General features: G+C 37.7%; 1 protein-coding gene and 1 pseudogene across 3 annotated transcripts; both read right to left on the reverse strand.

The window, feature by feature from the left end:
* The window catches only part of LOC110054725 (uncharacterized), a 534,050-nt pseudogene that overhangs the window by 314,403 nt on the left and 199,126 nt on the right, over nt 1-20,521 (reverse strand).
* On the reverse strand, nt 107-7,602 carry LOC110051143 (tolloid-like protein 2). Of its 3 annotated transcripts, XM_089272858.1 has the most exons (8): nt 6,987-7,602; nt 6,745-6,828; nt 6,073-6,195; nt 4,261-4,641; nt 3,431-3,448; nt 2,761-2,967; nt 1,893-2,057; nt 107-1,115 (listed from the first exon to the last, which is right to left on the reverse strand). In XM_089272858.1, the coding sequence occupies exons 3-8, from the start codon at nt 6,137-6,139 to the stop codon at nt 763-765; spliced, it is 1,191 nt and encodes a 396-aa protein (XP_089128984.1). In that variant the 5' UTR covers nt 6,140-6,195; nt 6,745-6,828; nt 6,987-7,602; the 3' UTR covers nt 107-762. The 3 variants fall into 3 exon arrangements, with proteins under 3 accessions (XP_089128984.1, XP_089128983.1, XP_089128985.1); XM_089272857.1 differs by lacking the exon at nt 6,987-7,602 and having other exon boundaries at nt 6,745-6,964; XM_089272859.1 differs by lacking the exons at nt 6,745-6,828; nt 6,987-7,602 and having other exon boundaries at nt 5,046-6,157.

The following is a 20,521-nucleotide window of genomic DNA, read 5'->3' on the forward strand; positions in this document are numbered from 1 at the left end:
AACGTTGAGTATCCACGCAAATTAATTGTTAGCCCCTCCCACCTTTTATCTCCATTTTTCCAAGATGTGTTGGAAAAACGACTGTGCAATTGTACCAGTCACAAAATACCATGCATGTAAAATTTACATTTTTCAGTACCAGTTTTTTTTATAACCTTTCAGTTGCAATAATTTCAGTGTTTCTGAACAAAGAATAAACTACGTCCTTGTAAACGAGGAGTCGACGAGACTCGTCGACAACTAATGTTTTGACGATAACTAATTCTTCGAGATCCGATCGACGTGCTTAAATGTATAAAATTTACTTAATTGTCATCATACTAGTTACCTTATTCTCTTTGACTTGAAAACTTGCTGAGATCATTCGTTTCCGTATAACTTTTTTCTTAATATTTCTTTCCGCGTAGTTAATAAATTTTATAAAACAAGTTTGTTTGATATGCAGTTTACTGCTACTCGACTGGTCGCTATTTAACTTACAAGCAGATCTCTACTGCTAGACAATCTGGTGCAAAATTGTAATTACAATTTCAAAATAGAAAAAATTGTAAACACATCAATCATTTTGGTTTTAAATGCCGGTCTATTTAGCAGAAGTATCAAGCATGTGACGGCATCGAGTACAAAATGGCGACGCGCTAAAAATGAACACCCCCCCCCCCGGAACACCTCTTTCAGCTTTACGTCTTATAAAGGGTGATTCCGAGTAGACATTTCACCAAAAAAGCTTACGAATGACTGAGGATCAAGTAAAAATGATGATCAGATAATTTCTGGTTCGTGGTTTCCGATAATGATAGTTTTCACTGAACCTTGCTTGTCTCTGGCTGCGGCTGTTTCGAACGTTACATGTTTTTCAGAGCCGTTGCCTGGTGACTGCGCCGCTGACAGGAGTTTGGGCTCGTTCACTGATTCCCTCGGCGTTCGTAAATACAATACAGGTGAAACACTCTTGGTAACCTCGCAATCTCCTCCTGACAGGTCGAAAATAGACTTGTTGTTGAATCGTTTCCTCTCTAATAGCTTTTTAAGCAGTGCCTTTCCCGCAAAGGCAAAGAGGGTGAAAAATATGACACTAAGCATGATCAAAACTTGAGGTTGAAATCCGGCTTTCTCTGTTGAGGGAAATCATTGAAAGAAAAATTTTAAGACAAGGTCAGTTTGTACACAACTAAAGAACACACATGTACTTATAACCAAGATGAAAAGCATGTGCCATATTATGGGATACATTTTATTATTCATGTAAATTTCTTAAATTAACTGTTCAATAGTGGAATTCAGAAACTGGCCACACTAATGCGTTTTAGAAAGTCTCCGTTTTCATCCCAAAGAAAACGAAGTCAAATATTATTTTTGGCCCACACTGTCGTTTTCGTTATGCTTTCATCTGTCTACACCGATACGTTTTCATTCGAAAACCCATACTTTTTCATGTGTTTTCTCCTATCGTCCGCACTAATACTCCCGAAAATGCTGATGGAAGCGACTATATATGACGCTTTTTTAATTACCGCATTTTTCAAAAGCCTCTGTTTTCACTTGTCCACACTAGAAGCCCAGCGTTTTCAAAATGATGCGTTTTCAAATATATGACTCCACTTTAGAGACCGTTTTCGAAAGCCGCCGTTTTTCATCATCAGCATTGTCGGGCGTTTTAGAGTGGACGGTATTAGTGTGTTCAGGGCCTTAGGTTTTTGTGAGGTTTTTACCCTTCATGTCTTGCAACCAAGTTCTTTTGCAATCCCTTGTTATATTGATTAAACGATGCCCTTGTTTTATTCGCCTCAAAATGAATTCTTCACGTTCCTAATTATGTATAAAAGGTTTTTGCAGCTGGCGTCTAATTCGATTGAAGTTTAGTATCTGAAGCAAGATCAGCAGTCACATACCAGCACTATAAGTGACAAATCCAGCCATGAATCCACGTTTTCCAGTGACCAGGTTGCTTTTAAACTGGATAAATATTGAATCTCCTTCGATAGTTAGAACAAACGGCTCTTTTGTACCGCATTCTTTGGATTTTGTTACAGATCTTCCGTTGCTGAAGCCAACTCCTTGGGAAATTAAGACAGAGAGGATATGCAGTAATAGAGAAACGTGAGAGTGAAAAAAGAAATCAATCAATCAATCAATCAATCAATCAATCAACAAAATAAAACTGTGGACAGAAGGGTAAGTTTAAAGAGAAAGAGGATCGTAACCGGGGGTACCCGTGTAAAATGATGTTTGTCAGAACTCATTCTCGTCCCTGGTGTTAATCGTTTCAAAATGTCGAGCACGTGACCAAAAAAAGCTGAGGCACTGGGGCCAAGAATGGCTGGAACTCTGAAGCATAAACCCTCCTTGAATATATATTTTGAAACGACGGTTTTACTAATTACACTGGAGTATGTTCCCTTTGTATGATTCGTGTTAACTGTAGAAGTATTTTAGGCGTGAATCCCTGAGGGGTTAGTAGACTATATAAGAATTTGTAAGTTACGCAAGAGCCGCTCGAGGCATCTCTTTCAACTTTGCTTTTTAATTTTTCTGTTTATTCACTACTGTATTTACTTTAGATGTATCCTGTATCAATAAAGGAGATGCCCGCTCCTGATGCTGTTTTTATGTTTATCAAGATTACTTTAAAAAAAATTATATTCGTTTCAGGGTGATTAGAGTATAAGCTGTATTCCTGACCTCTCACGTTTCATAGCAAACCACGCAATTGTTGAAAATCTTCTTAAAAATTGACAATATAGACTGTTAATAGCGAACCTCCAGTCTTCACCTCCACAAAGTCAGCTTCTGAGCACACGTCAGTGAGCCTGACGTCAAAATCAAAGAATACTAGCTTGAAATGTAAATCGTTCCTGGTAGTCACGTGCCACACGCAGTCCACGTACCGGGGGTAGGGTAGGGGCCAATGTGGGGAGAAGATGTTCCCATGTCGTACATTGGAGCGGAGTTCTTTGCCACAACCATCTGAAAGATGTCATGATTATGAACTGTCAATCGCCCGACTAGTTCAGTTTTAGTTATTACATAAAAGAAAGCTATATTCTGGAGATTTAATGTCGAAGTTGCTTGTTTATTCGACTTTTTTTCCGTATTTTTCTCTCAATTTTGTTAGATGTGCCCTGACTAAGACTTAAATTCATCCCTTTGAATGGCCGTACTTGGTTACATCTTTTTCAATTTACAGGAAGCACGTTGGTTGTGGCCAAAAGTGTGGGGAAATTATTAGTTTATTACGATTAAGTTAGAGGTAATATTGAAATCTAACGTGTCTAGATAAACGTTACAGAAATCGCAAGCAGATGTTCTTTGGGAAGAACAGACGACCAAATTTGTTGTATTATTTACAAACGGTAAAAGCTTCTTTCCCCAAGACTCTTCGAACTGGTCAAAGGCAATTTTAAAACTTTAAAATTGTTGAGGTACTTACGGTAATTCTGCGAAACGGCTGAAAGACCAAAGAAGAAAAACAGCATTAAGAATATGAACCAGATTACATCTGTTTAAGAAGTTGGTCCAGTCGTAGGAATGAGTGCTGGTTTGGCAAGTCTTCGTTCAAACAATTCAAGGACCAGCGAGAGCATTGCAGGAGAGTTATACGAAAGCTGTCTGTCGTCATGGCGCCATCAGTTCTTCGAGTGTATAGTTAGTAATATTATTATGATAAGAGATGCTGACTTTCAAAAACTGCTAAATATCTGGTTAATGGGTCCGTGCATTCTTTGGAAAATTCTGAGTTTTTAAACCCACACGTACAAAAAGTATGTAATACATCGCATATCGGTTTCAAATTCCCTGGCACAGTTAATCGTGTTATGCTCTGACGAGCATAACACGATTAACTGTGCTGCGTGGACAGCAGGCCCAGACTTGGGGGACTGGTGCAGCACAAGGAGTGGGGACTGGGTACAGTGTGTAGAATCGCTCCGAATGGAAAAGTTACTGTACAGTGCGAGGGACAGCAGAAGGCGAAAATATGCTCTATATCACAAGTTAAACCGGTAAAGAACAGTTTTCTTCGAATTTAGGTTGGAAATGAGTTTGATATGCAAGGTAACGAGCTTGCCAGTGGAACACATTTCCATAGGAAAGGTTATGTACCAGGAATCTTTCTGAAACAGAGGAAAAGGGCAATAGCATCAGAAAGCGGATCTCTTCGCTAATGACGCAAATGCTGTATACAAAGATTTCCCTTCCACAATAAATTTTGGATGCCATTTCTACTTATGATAGATAGACATCTACAAAGTTCCTACTTACGCCTTGATAGTAAGCGTTGCTGGAATACGGCTTGGAACGTTGAACCCGATTTTAAACCCACTCCACTTCCGGCGTTAAGCACAATTTGGAGACAGTGGTCGGAGGAATATATCACCGGAAGTGAAAGCTGGCCGCAGAATTTTCCGATAGATTTCGATCTGTTACAACCGATGACTAACTCCACGTAAGTTCCGTGTGAGCAATGCGGCATTACACCCGTGAAGTCAAACAAAATGAAACGCAGCTCAACGTGGCGGGGTTTGTCAGCTTCTGTCAGCTGAATATTCCAGTTGCAGGTGTACCCTGAGGAGACGCTTTGCTTCGGGGGAAGTGTGGGGCTTGTTATTGTTCCATTTAGACGTGTTACGTTTGTGTGGCATCCTGCGACAGAAAAGACTTGTAAAGAGTCCTATAGTAGTATTTTTTTTTTACATGTTATGGCAAGAGTAATGTCCTGAATATAGACATAACAGAAATTAACCTCTCTACATACTATATAGCTAGTTATGCAGTTAGCTCACGCTTTCGAGTGGTAAACCATGGAATATCCCACGAGTCACCTGTATTTTCTTGGTATACAAACAAGCCTTTATTTTATACTACGCCGTAGAAAATGCAGAGGCCAACAGAATCAAAGGGACACACGCAAGACACATGCATGATGGGAAGGTTGGATGCAATACCGCCGAATAGACAATAGCTTTCCTATATTCTGATTGGCTGTATTTTCTATGACATGGTATAAGAATACTTAAAACACTTATGTTATACGTATATTTTTATACCTTTTTTTTAAATTCAGACACGGAGGTTAATTCAGAAGTTATACCTAAAGAGCAAAGAAGTGAAACGAATGATATTGATGGCAGAATCTACTTTCTTTCTTGTTCAATTTTTTGGCCGCCATATCGGTTCCCAAAGGAAGGACACCAACATGACGGCTGGTATACTACTTGCTGCAATTTTCTCAAGATTATTTCTGCAATGAAGCGATTGCGAAAAACATTGCAAAGCTATAATTTAGACAGAACCATGTTTTTTACCTGTGCTGTGACCTATTTGTTCAGTCTGATGTTTAAAGCATTAAAACGTTTTTGTAAAGCTGATAAAAAACCAACAATATACGAACAGCAGAGAGTAAGTATTGCGTTCGTCGCTTTCATTTTCTATAATTTCATACCAAGACCTGCCATTTATAAACCAAGTGAGAAATTTTATCTCTTCAACTGCTGGAGTATTGTCGAGGAAAGCCTTGTCTTATTGTTCTTCACGGTTTCGAAACGTTTTCTGGTGGAAAATAACAAAATTTAATAATAGTTGCATTTTAATGTTAATGGTTTTTTTGTAATGACGTGCGTTTTTAAACTTGTTTTGGACGTTTTGCAAAATATTGCCCTTGACCGCATCGCCTTTGTCTTGCATTTTGTTTTCACAGCAAAACACATTAATACCTAAAAGTTTCAACTGAGCTAATTTATTTTCTTTAAATATTTACAGCGCCCAGTTCAAGAGTACATTATCGAGAAAGTCGCAATATCTTTGGATATCTTCAATGAAAAACGAAGCAACCGGTCCCTCTGTATTTGTTATGAGGCGAATTTTTCAAATGTCCTTATTACTTGCCAGATTCAGAATTGTGCAAATAAAAAAATAATGTAATAAAAACACCGTTCGCAGCTGTAAGAGTTTTCCTCCGCAGATGTCCCAGCAGGCAAAGCTTTTAGCTTATCAGCTGCAAAAGAAGAAGTTAGACCTTTTATGTTAGCTCATAAACAATGCATGTGTTAGAATGGATAAAGCATATTAACATACCTCGAGTTTCTGTGAACTGTCTCGTAAACGCAAAAGAAAAACAACTCAAAATGTAGATCAAACTCATAAGTGCCAACTTTCACTCCTCACGACAATGCATCTCGGTGAAATGAAATTCGTTTCCTAGAAAAAAAATCTTTGATGAGTTCTCATTATCTTGAGTAGATCTTAGAAAACTATCAGTCTCAAGACAAGCGCGAACGATTACTATTCAAGTGTAAAAGTTCCTTGTGAGTTCGAATTTTATGGTGTAATAGCGCTTATATATGGCTGACGTTTAATTTAAAATGTCATAATTTAGGCCCTTGTATTGATATTAAAGATTTTAGGGTTCCGATGGCATTTTTTAATATTAAAATTTCCTTCCGCTCAGTTTCGCCACTCTTCGCTCCGGACTGTTCTGTGTTTTTGTTTTTGTTGTGTAAATGTCTTCGTTCATACTCATTGGTATTCTTGTTTTTTACTCACAGGTACTCTTTTGTAAAAAGCTTTGCGTCTTTATCTCAGCTGCCTCAAGATTAAAGGGTATTTGAAAGAATTAAGCTAGCCTTTAGAGCTAAATTGGTTTTTATGACAACGAATAATTCCGGTTAAAGTGCGCGCGATTTGTAAATCGAAAAGCGAAGGAAAAAAAGATTCACTCGATTAATAAAGAAGAAATCAAACACTTACTATCATTAAAGGCACCTCATCGAAGTTCCAACCCATGTCAATTTTATCCACTTATGATCCTTTCAGCTTCACCGGGAGAAAGTTCTATGTGTGGACAAATATGGGTTTAAATTATTCAACTCCCTTTTCACCCACGTCTACGCAAATGTTTCATCAGCGAAAATTGCTTTGTTCCCAGAAACGCACTAAAATTTAACGACGTTAAATTGTTCATTGTAATGTTCTGTTGGAAGCTGACATACCTTGCGATTTTCTTTGGTATTTTGCAATTTCTGTGTATTATTTTAGCTTCCTTTTTACAAGGTGGACACTTTTAAGTTGCTGTCGTCACATTTCCGAGTCTACAAATAAAGGAAGTATTTTTGTCGATTAATCGTAGACGTCACCATGAGAGGTAATTGTTTTCTTACACTATGAGCTGATGAAACTGTTTCGTATGAATTTGCATTCTAAAACTCCGCAGTTTATTAGACAGATTGCGGTCATAAATTACACGCCGTGCTGAATTAAACGTTTTAATTAATACACCTTCGGGTTAAGACGTCACCCCGAAACCAACACACAGCCGGGTGCTTTGACCATGGAACCAATAAGAGAAGTGAATATAATACACAGTAATTTGACAAGTTCTTGTATTGTGCATCAATGATAGGGAAACAGAGAGAAATAAACAAGTAATCTAAATGAAGGTCGCCAACACTTCATAACAAGGTAAAAGCAAGCGGCTGAAAAAAAAAAAATTAAGAACGGAAGAAGGAAAGAAATAAAGAACGCAAAATAAGGGTTGTAGTCAGCGTGTCTATGTATCTGAAATAAATGTCAAACCTATCCAGCAATTCACAGCCATTTGACCTATTTTCAGGTAAACGGCCTTCCTTAATGTTAGTGCATGGAGTCACGTATCTATATCATGCTGAGCTTATAATTATGCTTTTTCCTCAGCTGAAGTTCCCTTCATTGCATCTAAAGCAAAAACAGGAACAACTTGACAAATGTTCTTAATTGATGTATTTTCTTATGCCGGTGAGAGGCGGTGAGATCGCTTACTAAACCATTCCAACTTTGGGGGCGTACCGCATAAAATGTGCCATTTTCTCTTAACTTCATTAGTGATTTACACCTCATACCTTTTGAAGGCAATTAAGAGTGCACGCATGATTGATAAAATTCTGTTGTGTTTCTTGTAAATGTGAATATTCACCTTGCATTGCAGTGAAGGATTACATCACTCAAGTAGTAGGCCAAGTAAACACTTAAGAAAACTGTTTTTTACAGACCAACACATCCTTTCATGTTCAGTCTTTTATTAAGTGAACTAAGAAAAACGTTTGAGAGCGAAGCATCTCAAGGCAGGAATAGGCCAATCTCGGTTAATTAAAATTCTAACTTGGCTCAGAGGGCAAGATAAACAAAACAAAAGCAATTAATAAGTCTCGAGGCCCGGTTAGAATTTTAACATATCAAAATTTGTCTGTCGTATAAACTGCCGCCTACAAGCCCTGCGCTTGTACAACTTCGTAAGGGTTTTGGGAAAATTTGAGGGGGGAAGGCAAACAGAGTAAATTATGGTGAATTGGAAAATAGATAATCGAGGTTTGAAGCAAATACTGCGGCTTGGGATTGTAGAGGAATATGGTAGCTTGAAATCGTGTATATAAAAATGTTACAGAATACTTTTGCATCCTGGCCTGAATTATTCGTTGTAAGAAAATGACTTTCTCGTCACAACCTCTTCAGTATATAGTTTGGACGCGGTGCTCAGGACCTCGCGGTCTGGGACCAGCTGATCGTTCAGTTTCCGGAAGGTGTTCGTAGTTCACTACCGATTTATTACTCTGCATGTGACTCGCAGCAACGACCTTTTCTCAAACCAAAGAAAGAAAAATAAAAATTTTGGTACCGTCAACTGTAGTCATATTCAGCCACTTTGCCAGCTTTACCAGATCGGAGGATTACATAACAAGCTCTTTACAATGACTACATGACAAGTGATATCCACAATAAGCTTACATAACAAATAAAGAACAGTCGACAGACAAGCAAACTTGTTAAACAGGTTTTTGAATGCTATTTTGACAACGTTTCGTATCATCGTTAAATCGTGACTGTCCTCGCAACACTGATTCTGTAGTCTCTTTCTCGTTTGGTACAGGGAGTCTAGTCCAGCTTTCAAAATAGCTTGAACTGAAATGTGGTCGTTTTAATGGCAATTCAACGTCGGAAATATTCATTTGTTCGCGGTCTATTTGTAATGCTAAAATGGTACTTTCTAGTCCTTGTGCTCAAGTGTTTCTAGGCTATAAATGTTCATTTCCAAATATTGGAAATTCAAGATTTGGAATTTTGACTTTGCAAATCCTGAATTTTCAAAATTTGACAAATATAATCTTGGATTTCCAAATATTCTTTTAAATTTTCAATATTTGGCAAGCCAAGAAAAGGCAGAATTTCGAAATCTTGAGTTTTCAATATTTGGAAAGCCAAATATATTGAATTCCGAAACTTGAATTTTCAATATTTCGCGGGTCAAACATTAAACTTTCAAGTCTTTAACTTCCAAGATTTGGCCTGCCAAAAAATTGAAAATTCAAGATTTGGATTGCCAAATATTGAAAATTCAAGTTCCCCATTTGAATTTTGCGAAAAATTTCCTTATTTGAATTTGCTATCCACATTTCATTTGGACAGTAAAAGTTTGGCTTGCCAAATATTGAAATTCAAGATTCTGCATGCCGAATTTTGAAAATTCAAGATTTGGAATCATGGGTATGCAAATCTTTAATTTTCAACCTTCGACAAATCAAATCTTGGATTTCCAAATATTTTGTTAAATTTTCAATATTTGGCAAGCCAAACGAAGAAAGACTGAATTTCGAAATCTTGAGTTTTCAATATTTGGAAGGCCAAATATTGAATTCCGAATTCGCGAGTTAATTCTTATTTGTGGAATCAGAACACTATCTTTTTCCGTGTTCATTATTTTGTTTCGATGTGGAAGTCTTATTGCTCTTTTGGTTATGTAATTACGTCTCGGGTGAGTAAATGAGTAAGAATTTAATTAGCAACTCGTAATCTTGGCCAAACCCCAAAATAAATGTTCTTTCTGAAACTTTACGAACAACCTTGAAACCTCTACGTCAAGAAACAACTTGACCTTGTTATTCACGTGTTAACTTTTGTCTATATAATGAGCACGTACAAACTGTTGTTTCCTCGATATTCATTGTTTCATTTCAAGGCGCGATTGTCACTGCTTAAGGAGCTTTTATGTGTCACAGAGTAGCAGAAGTTTCGAGAAGAGCAACAGCTGCAAGTTTCGAATTTTTGCCGAATGCGTCATCTGGCAATTAACAATCAAACTCGCAGTCGTTTTGCGAGGAACATGTTCTTGTTAGGGTGGGAGTCTTCTTTCGCTCAGTTGTACTTGAGTGAGTAGTTTCTGAGAAACTCACAACCTTTCAAACCGATGAAGGTCAGCGAATAAACTCACGAATAAACTCACGAATAAATTCACGTCTCGCTAAACTCTTCTTGCACAACCAGGTCACTTTTTGAAAATCAAACTTCCTAATTTAGTTCATTTAATCGCCCGATTGTTTAAAGTCATCACGCGATCAAGTAATTAGGCAAATGAGTTCAGCACTCATGTGCACTCCACACGTGAGGCAGCCTATTTAGGCCTGACCCAAAAATCAATTTTCAGGCCTCTAAGGTAGTGTGCGTCCTTTCTACATGCAAGACCTCAACTAGCCAGCAATGCCCTTTATAGTTTGTGTAAATATTTCAGAAGGGAATGAGTTTCTGAGTTGGATGGAAAGAAATGGCTTGATCGAAACAACTTGACCTGTTTCCGGCCAAATTTTCAAAACAGATGAAAACGGCCGCAATCTTTATGCCCTATTTCCGACCGAAACGACTCAAAAACCATACCCTTTAAAGAGCTGCATATACCTATAAAGGTTTGTTAAGAAAGGGGTCTTCTCTGAGCAAATTTCTCACAAGGCTTGAACTAACAAATGCAGGTATCGTAGTTTTGCAGATGTGAGAATTCACAATCACCCAAAATTATTGTTGATGATATTTTAGAAATTGAGCCTCCCCCTTCGCACCTTTTGTAACTGTAGTATTTTGTTAAAAATCGGATTCTACTTGGTGCTGGCGAAGTTAATTATTAACCGGTTTGCAAAAGAACGGGCCAAATCATCACAATTAATTTCTCAAAGTGTAGTTCTAAACGACAAACACGCAACAGCTCGACGTAAACGTGCATTTAATTTGAACCTAATTATTTATTTATTCAACTCGAGCATGAAGAAAAACAATTAAGGTGGTGTCGATTGCTTGGCCATTTGGCACGAAGAAAAGTGAGAGACTGCTGATTGTTCACTGGGAATTGTGTCAGCCTCGATCTTACTTAGGTCTACCATAGATTCCATTATCTTGTGACATATCGAACAGCCGGGAGTTTGCTGAGGCAAACACTTCACGGTCCTTGAATCTTCAAAATGTCAAACATTTATTGTACAAATCAGTGATTTTTAATGACAGTCACTTAATGAACACTTCTTCAAAGATTCTTTCCGTTCGTGTTAATGAAGCAACGCTCAAAATGTTAGAAAACAAACATCGAAGGGTGAAAGCTTAATCTTGATATAATAAGTTACGCTACACTCCTAAGAGATAAATATTCGCACGACCAATACAATAGCTTGACCTGCAAATCATGAACGTACAGGTCTCATACGTTCTTACAAAGATTGTTTATAGTTTTATTTAGTTAGTACCGCCTTGTTTTACAGCTTAACTGTTTTGCGTCGGAATAAAATCTCCTGCAATCCAATTATTCTGAAGTTCTTGTAAATACTAATACGTAATACGTTATATTTTATAGCTTAGGGCAAGCTTATTAAAGTAATGAAAAACAACTTTCCATTGTCGTCATTATAAAGGTGACGTCAAAGAGGAAACTGTTTTTTTTTTGCGACCATATCTCATGAAGTAATGCTCGATAACATATTCACTGATTGATTGTCGTTGTAACTGAAACGTTCATTGACACTTTTTTTTTTATAACAGGTCAAATAAGTTTGCCACAAAACGCTTAGACACCGTTTCATATTGGCAGTAATATGGTTCACTGAGCGTTTCAATGTTCAGTCAATAAGTATATGCTATCCGTGCGTGCTCTCACGCACTCATACACGTGCTGATTGTTGGGACTGCAAAGTTTATTTCCTCACTGCTGCTAATAGGCGTGCGTGCGTTAAACTGGCTTGGACTGCACCATGAGTAGAAAGATTGTTAGACAGTTTTCGCTGGAGGACAAGAAACGAAAAGCACCTTTTGTCGAGAAAACGTTCGACAACAGAACGACTTACTCTGATTCTCCTCGAAACCCTCGAAAGATTTCAGACAAAGGGTTGATTGGATCCCACAACCATCGTGGCAGCTTGCAAAGCAGCTCAAGATTTCCAAGGCTGGTTTTCCAAAATGCAGTGAGAAAGAAATCAAACGGGATAGTCACCCTGAACACACAATGTGAGAGAAAATACAGATCGTGGAGTGATCCAAGCGGAGAACATACTGGCAACTGGGACAATTTAAGCCAAAAAGGAACATTTGAGAAGGAGGTAAAGACGGCATGGACGATGTTTCCTCGACTCGTTACAGCGCCGGTCAACACAGACAAGGACACCTTCGACGAAAAATCTTTCTGTGATTCTCTCTCGAGCTTTGCATGCTCCAGCATAACGTCGGAAAGTTCTTCACGGTCAATTTTAACAGATGAAGACGAGGAGGATTTTTTCATCTCAAAACGTAAGACTGTGTTCAGCTGGGTTCAGCATAGTGGAAGTTCCTGTAAAGTACCAGAGTTCCATCCAGTATGTGATCTTCATTAAATAACCTGAAAAACCTATCACTGACCAAACAGATAAACAGACCATAAAATGGTTAAGCAGACCATAACATAGCTAAGTCGTTTTAATGCAAGGACCTTATTGCCGTGCGTAATGTTTCGTCAAAAAAAGTCCCGTTTATACCGCATATGTTCTGTAAATACCGACGTTATACCCTAAAGCAAAAAAGGTCATTTTATGCAGAGGCAACAGACTGGGAAGTAATATGTCCTCAGTATGTAGTTAACTTTTGAACTTTAATTGAAATCTACTGATATTATTATTATTATTATTAGGTATTATATTATTATTGCTGAAGTTCAAGTTATTTGCACGGGATGTTGCCAACGTGGAGCAATTGTAATCAGTTTCGGGTTATTAAACGTGGGTTTTGAGGAAGAAAAGTTTGCAAAAATTTTATTTGCTCGCAAATTGAAATTTTGTTTTCCGTCCTGTCTCTTTGTACTAGGAGATGTCAAGTCGCGTGCAGAGCTGATTATGTAATCACGGAAGACACGCGACATGCTTGGCTTCGTTTCGTTGTGGGTTTTCGCTATATTTAGCCCACTTGCCTCCCCCTCCCCCTCCTCACGTATTGTTTCGGTTAAGACTGGCATGCTTTCTTCGAGGAAGCCAGTCACTTACGATTTTGTCCTTGAACCGGCACGGTTCTCTTCACCGTCCCACCTTAGCTTGGACTTTTTGTGACGCCATGATCACCCTTTGCAGAAGAAAATAAGTGTTCCTGCTGTGCCAAATACAATTTGTAACCAGTTGGAAAGTTTCTTTTTGATTAAATCAGTTTTGGACATTTGCCCCTGGCGGAATAATACTCCAAATTGTAGAAACTATGTTTGTATGTTACTTGATGTAGGCCACGATTAAATAGCGAATTATCTAATGCATAGAAGAAAAACAGCCGTTTCCAAAGGAATTAAAATGAAGATGGTTTGGCGTTAATTAAACTGCAGTAAGAAGTCCATGTGAACTCAAAAGTTACCCTAAGTTTCTCAAGTGAAGTCTCGCGTGACCACTGAAAACTACACGTCGTCTTTATGTTATGTTGGCTTTTATATAACAGGCCAACACGAGGCATTTTGTAGGAGACAAGAGAGACTCAATATCAGTGTCTATGCAAAAAGGAAAAACCGTTGAGGCTTTGAACCGAAAACAAATATTTGAATTTACCCGAAGTTTCAGCTGTAATTAAGCATAATACACAGAATGTTTCGTTTTCCCACATGGCTATTGCATGTTAGGTAGTTCACAACAGATGTTAACTTTGTTATTGTTGTTGTTGTTGTTTGACTTGTCTATTAGTTTGGAGCAACAATGGTCTCTGTCACGTAATAGTCCCGGTGGAAGCTGGCGTACTTGTGACAAATTGAATGTGACTAATATTAGAATGTAGCCCAAGGCAGAACGACATTGCGTAATCAGTGGTGCTTGTTTTATTTTAGACACGTGAGTGAGAACGTGACCACTAACCAAATAGTTAACGGACCATATTAATCAAATGACTTTCAATGGCTCGTAGCCATCAGAATATATCGCGTAAGTTCGATATCGTGTTATTCGTGAGAGAGCGTTGTACGCTCTAACAGCGTTTACTCGGGCTTCGTACCGCAAGTAAGCGTATTGAACGCAATAAAAACTTTACATTGTGTCTAGATCATGACCCGACAGCCGGGAAGTGTTTTCAGAACTAGATACCCAGCAGTCTAAAATTATTGTAGAATTTCCGCGAAATAACTCATTACTCAGAATAGTAGATCTTTGTTTAGAAATGTCGAGCGATTTCAAGTATTATTTTGGCTTTGCAGCTGAGTAAATTTTCGAGCTTGTTTTCTCGATGTTTTGACATTTAGTTGTCAATGAAAATAATATCTAGATCTGTTCAGAAATGCCAAGCGACTTTAAATATTTCAAACCTCCGGCCCTGAGGGTATTTCAGTATTTTGATCTTCGGTCATAAATACTGAACGATTAGGTTTGCAAGTTGTCCGAACTTTGTGTGACTCACAGTCACGGTTTTTCAAAAAAAAAAAAAAGAAAACTACATATGCCTGCCAGTCAGAAATTCTTTCCGTTTTTCCACAGAAGTGTCCATTCGAACCTGCTGAGAATGCTCGATCTCTGTGTGGAAATACCAATGGATTTCCGAACTGCATTGCATTCACATTGCCTCGGCAATTCCAATGTTGACGTCGCAATTCCAATGTTGAGGCTTTTAACGGACCCACGGGAACATGGAATCGATTTGTTAGCTGGGCATACACGTGGCATTTCTTGGAGCGCGCGAATTGGTTGCCAGAAAACAAGTGTAGACATCAATGCAATCAAAAGGAAAGGAATTTTCATCAATTTTGCTAATAAGTGTTCACAAGACTAGCAAGCGCAGGTTAGTATGTTTGAGTAAGTGAATGTCACAATTACTTGAACACAGGCTGACTAATATATCACACCAGAGGAAGCCAATATAATTAATGTCACCACATTAACCGCTAATTTTGCAAGATTAACATATTGTTTTTTTATTATTATTATTATTTTTTGGAAATAATAGATGCGATAAGCGATTACCAGAGACTGAAATCACTTGGACGAATAACTTTAGCGAAAGAAATGTGGAGTCACTTGTCCGTGACAAAACTGAGTGATTAAAAGGGCTATTAATTAACTGTTAAAGCACTTGGTTCACGGAATCAGTAGCGATCAGATATTATTGTTCAAAATAAGCCCTCATGCAGTTTCACTTCTACCTTTGTTGGTTAAGTAAAGGAAGTAAATTTTTAATGTGTAGGTGATTACATTTAAGCATTCGAGCCTCACAGGGTCAGACTTTTTACCCTGAGAGTGAATTATTTGGCAACAGTCTACTGATATTTCGTGATTTAACAGTGGGTTAAGAACTTTGTTTTTGCCGCAGAATTATCTACTTAAGATATCAATACGAAATATCAAATATTTTACGGCGATGACGACGGTCAGTAATTCTACAATTAACGCAATAACTTTGAAAGCCTCTAACAATTAACACTGATTAGAATCTGTACACTCAGTTTTATTAAGCCCTTTGGCAAACATTTCTTTGGAAAAATTGTCAAGTTTGGGGTCTCATATTATCATGATTTTGCAACGGATTGTTATGAAACTTTGTATATTTACTAAATTTGGCACGATAAAATGATCTAGATGAGTTTGTTTTGTTTATATGAAAAATACAAAAAATTGTTGATGTTGCGTGCGCGCTACTGGTAGAAAAAGGTTATTATTACGAATGATAAAAGAGCACCTGAGGCCAGTACTTCACCATGGAAAGTTTGCCGGAGTCTCGTGGACAAAAAGTGTGTTTTGTTGTTTAGGATAACTAGGATACAAGAATAATATACAATCCACTTGGAAGATTTGGTGACATTTGTTCAGTCTAACAAGCTATGATCCTTTTCAAGGATGATAAAAAGTTATCTTCGTGTTGTGGGTGATGCACGGATATTGGGCTGGATAATTCACATATAATAAACGTGTTCACTTTTTTACATTAAAGACTGAGACCTACATTTATAATCTCACCAAAAATACCAGAAGATTTTTCCACCAGGCTGTCGTATCTAAACATGGTAATCTTGTTATTCGCGACGTTTCCTGCCGGAGTAAAAAGACTTTTCATCAGTGAACTACTTGTTTTCTCTTTGTTTACGTGGAACCTTCTGCCTTTCTTTACACGCTTTACGAAAACCACAAAAGAACCCACAAAGCTCTGGTCCGCACTGCCAATATCTAAAAATATATACCACAAGGGATCAAACTTTCTTTGATTTTTTCTGAACCTCAGTTCTATGTGTAGTATATTTTTAGAGCTCCGTACAAGATGCTATGTTCGTCCAACTCATTCGAGACGTTATATGTGTCCTTTTAATAATGGTATAAAAATTCTTTACTGTTAAAAAAGTGACGAAATCTAACTGGAAGCACCTAACGATATCTAAAGAGAACAGGTTAAATATTTTGAAATAAAAAGTCATTTTTATTTTGATAGTCACCAGCGGGTGGTATTTTGGGAAAAAACAAATAAGTGATATTTATCATAGATGAATTTAGTCTTTTTGTCGTATAGCTACAGACCCTTCTCAGAGCTGATAGTTGTCAATTAGCATTCTTGTCCTATAAAAGCGATAAATTAAACGACACTGTTCTATTCCAGTTTCCACAACACTCCTTCGGTTATATGTGCACTTGGCATAACATCCATTTCCTTCAAGTAATCACAGCTCTCGGCGTGAGCAGTTAGATGCTTTCGCACTAAAGATTCTATAGACAATTGCTTTTTGTCGTAAATGTTTCATCCTAGTTTCAACGATCTAGTGACCTGTGACGCTGTAAGGAAGGGTTCGTCAAATATAACACACAGGACTTGGAAAGAACTCATAGTTTTGTGGTGATAGTCTGAAGTATCTTTTCGCGTTCGTCTTCATTATTTAGAAGAAGCAAGACAGAGCCAAGTTTCAATAATTAGAAATTATCGTTATATTATTAACGATAATCAGTGTTCAGATTGGTTTATGAATGTGAACAAAAACAGCCGGGGTACTTGACAATTCTTTTAAGTAGCATCTGCTTTCAAGTAAACAAAATGGCCACTTTGACCAATATAAATAATGGTTCAACTGAATAAAGTGGCGGTAGTCTGTCCATCATGAAACGTTGCAAAAGAAAAAAAAAAAGAAAGCACAACAGTTTGTTTATTACCTCCTTAGTACTTTTCAAATGCCGATGTAATGCTGGTACAGGTATTTCAGATTGAATTTTAATTTAGTTTAATCGAAATTTAGGTTTCCGTGATTGATATTCGAGCTAATTTATGAAAAGAAAATCGTTTATCGGTAACAAGACAAATGATAAAAATGACAATTTATATACTGAAAAACACTTAACGGAATATAGAGTAATAAGAGTTAATTGTTTACATTGTCCCTTTTACTCGTCTTTGGTCCTTTACTTGGGATTGACAACAAATAACTTACTCTCAGTTGAGTTGAAGCTTTTGGACCGCGCATGGAAGAAGCATTTTTACGCTGATGTAATTTAGCAATGCGTCTAAATATTTCGTGACTTAATGGCGGGTTATCAACAAATTTACCTACTCATAGGAACAATGCCTCTCGATAATGACGACTGACCATTTAGCTCTGGCGTCTTGTCCAATTCCAAGACTAACACAACTTTTGAAGTCGCAAACATTATACATACACATTTTCATCATAAGTTTATATCCAGTTAAGATACAGTGATTAATTATACGTAATACCTCGATCACCAGTTTATAAGCATTCGAGCATTACGATATTGCAGCTGAGTCATACAGCTGTCGTTTCTATTTGGTCACCTAGCTCCTAATGGCATGTATGCCACATAAACCTAATTTTTTAGTACCAACACGTCCAGGCTTCTAAAAACTACGCTGGGCATTTTATAATCCAAAATGCTCTGAGATTTAACCAACTGTACATTTAGTGGTCCTTTAATTATGAACCTGGTTCTGGCAAACTTTGTAACCACTTTTCGATGGCTTGAAACTTTGAAATCTTGTCAGGAAATTTATGGTCATTTTTATTCCAGTGTTTTCGATTGTCCACATCAGTCCTAGCATAGTTGCTGCAAGCGATTGATGAAACGGAATCGCAGAATGACTTCGTCTCATCGTCCATCTGAACCGCTTCTCTGTTCGTCCAATAAGGAGAGGATACCAAAGTGTTCGTCCCTTGCATTTCATTCGTGTGGCCTAATTTTTGCTGAAATGTCTCGCCTATATTGTACACTTGCCTTCGTGATAGCGGTCCTTCAGCGCTCTGCTGTCTACCAAACTTTTCCTTGGAGTTATCAAATGGCCGAGAACCTGTTCGTTTGCGAGTTGACGGGGTTTCAGAATAACTAAATCTTCTTGCAGTTTTTTGATTTTCCAAAGATCTTGCCATTCTTGTTGTTACACATAAATGTCTTGAAAAGTTAAGTGAAATTTTTCCCTCTCTATCCAAGGAGTAACTCAAGTTGCTCCCGGTAACGCCATTTTTCCTGTACATCTTAACAACAAAGGATGTTGTGGTTTCGTTACAGTAATGTTTCCGAGGGGTCGGAGACGTTTCTTTTTACACATACACCAATTCGGCTTATTCGGAGTGAATGTGGATGTAAACAGAATACTTAACAAGTCAGTGATATTAAAGTGTTTCTAATATTGGCTGGCTCAGCGAGAACTCGAGGACTAACATAGGACCCACTTATAAGAGAGAATCTCTGACACGTGCTCTGAAATAAATAGTTCATAGTTATTTTAATAATTATTATTTAAATAATTCTGACAAATGTAGTGTTACATGAAGTTGACGTAATCTATTAGGAATCAAAGCTAACTACAAAAGTAAATTGGTTAAGTCCTTAACAGGTTACGATGTTGAAACTCTGTCATCTTACACGACAAGTAATATTTCCATGTTCTCAGAGTGACTGGTTAGCAGCAGTTTACGCTGTGCTACATATTCCGCGGTACATAGTGACATTGAATTTCCATATTTACTACAGCTACAGTTCCGCTTGGCTACATATCCAATCCTCGATTAGGATAACTTGCACAAATAGTGATCTTTATTTAAAGGTTCAAAAACTGGCTCATAAACTCTGATGACGCATATGGCTTTAAAGCATCATCAAATACACAAACTTTGTTTTTGCATTTTATTGATTTGTCAAAAGATAAGGTCGTGGTTAAGGTAATATTCCGAAACAGTAAACAACATGGAACCGTAGAAGCTGCTTCGGTTTAAGCAGAGTTGATTTTTAATAAATTTGTGCATTTGATGATAGCCATCTTCAACGTTTAGAGATCATATTTGGTAGGCTACCTTTCTAACTGCCACTACCCGTATACTCTATTACTTCTGATGTTTTGAAAGGCTTGGAATGTTTTCCGCGATCTTATGAACCCAGCCCATGGTCGTAATGAAACTGGCGCTATATTTAGAAAATTAGATAATAGCGGAGTCAAACATCAGTTGCTTTCGCATAGGAACATAAGCAGCGAAAAAAGTATTATAAAGTATTAGAATCTAGATTGATGAATTAAGTTTTACACCAGATTTAACATCAGAGGACGCAGCCAGGCTTTTTCTGTGTTACCTCTTTTGTGTAGGGTGACTAATAACCTGACTTCCTAATGGATTACATAGAATAACAAATTAGCTAAGTAACTAACAATCTAGCTTGCTACCTGTCTAACTGAGCGACTGACCAACTGACTGCAAAATGACGGACTGACTGCAGAATGACTGACTGACTGACTGACAAACACTGAGTCTTTTCACGCTATGTTAACATTTTCTATTGATACAAAGATTTACCCTCAACAGAAATTACGGCCGGTGATTACTGAATGTAAACTAAGGTGGAAGCATTGAAGATTTTTCGAAGTCCATTTTTGAGACCTACTTAAAACATGATGTGCACGTCTTCTTGTTTGGTGTTTGCTTGAAATTATCGAAAATTACTTACTGAGGTCCTTATCTACAGTTTACTACGCACTGCTTGCTACGGATATCACAGTAATTAGACATTTACAAAGTCATGCAATTCAAGTGGGAGTGCGTTACTTTTAAGCTAGCCTTGTACACTTAAAGATGTCCTGCACCAGTCTTGAAAACTGGCTTGGGTAAACCTTGTAACCACTTTTCGATGGCATCAAACTTTGTGGTCTTGTCCGATAACTCACAAGCATCTTTGGTCCATTTTTCCTGTTTCTCCACGTGGCTAATGCTGCTGCAAGCGATTGATGAAACAGAATCACAGAACGAGCTCGCATCGTCGTTCACGCTGCAGCATAAATATAA

The sequence above is a fragment of the Orbicella faveolata genome, unplaced genomic scaffold (assembly GCF_042242905.1).
Source record: "Orbicella faveolata isolate gen_17 unplaced genomic scaffold, um_ofav_v1 contig_35, whole genome shotgun sequence".
NCBI lineage: Eukaryota > Metazoa > Cnidaria > Anthozoa > Scleractinia > Merulinidae > Orbicella > Orbicella faveolata.

Excerpts from the sequence above, each read along its gene's own strand:
- LOC110051143 (XM_089272858.1), bottom strand. The coding sequence starts at position 6,139 with ATGAGTTTGATCTACATTTTGAGTTGTTTTTCTTTTGCGTTTACGAGA. Across the intron at positions 4,642-6,072 it reads ACAGTTCACAGAAACTCGAG|GATGCCACACAAACGTAACA; the intron begins GTATGTTAATAT and ends TTTCTGTCGCAG. Across the intron at positions 2,058-2,760 it reads TGTGGAGGTGAAGACTGGAG|GAGTTGGCTTCAGCAACGGA; the intron begins GTTCGCTATTAA and ends TAATTTCCCAAG.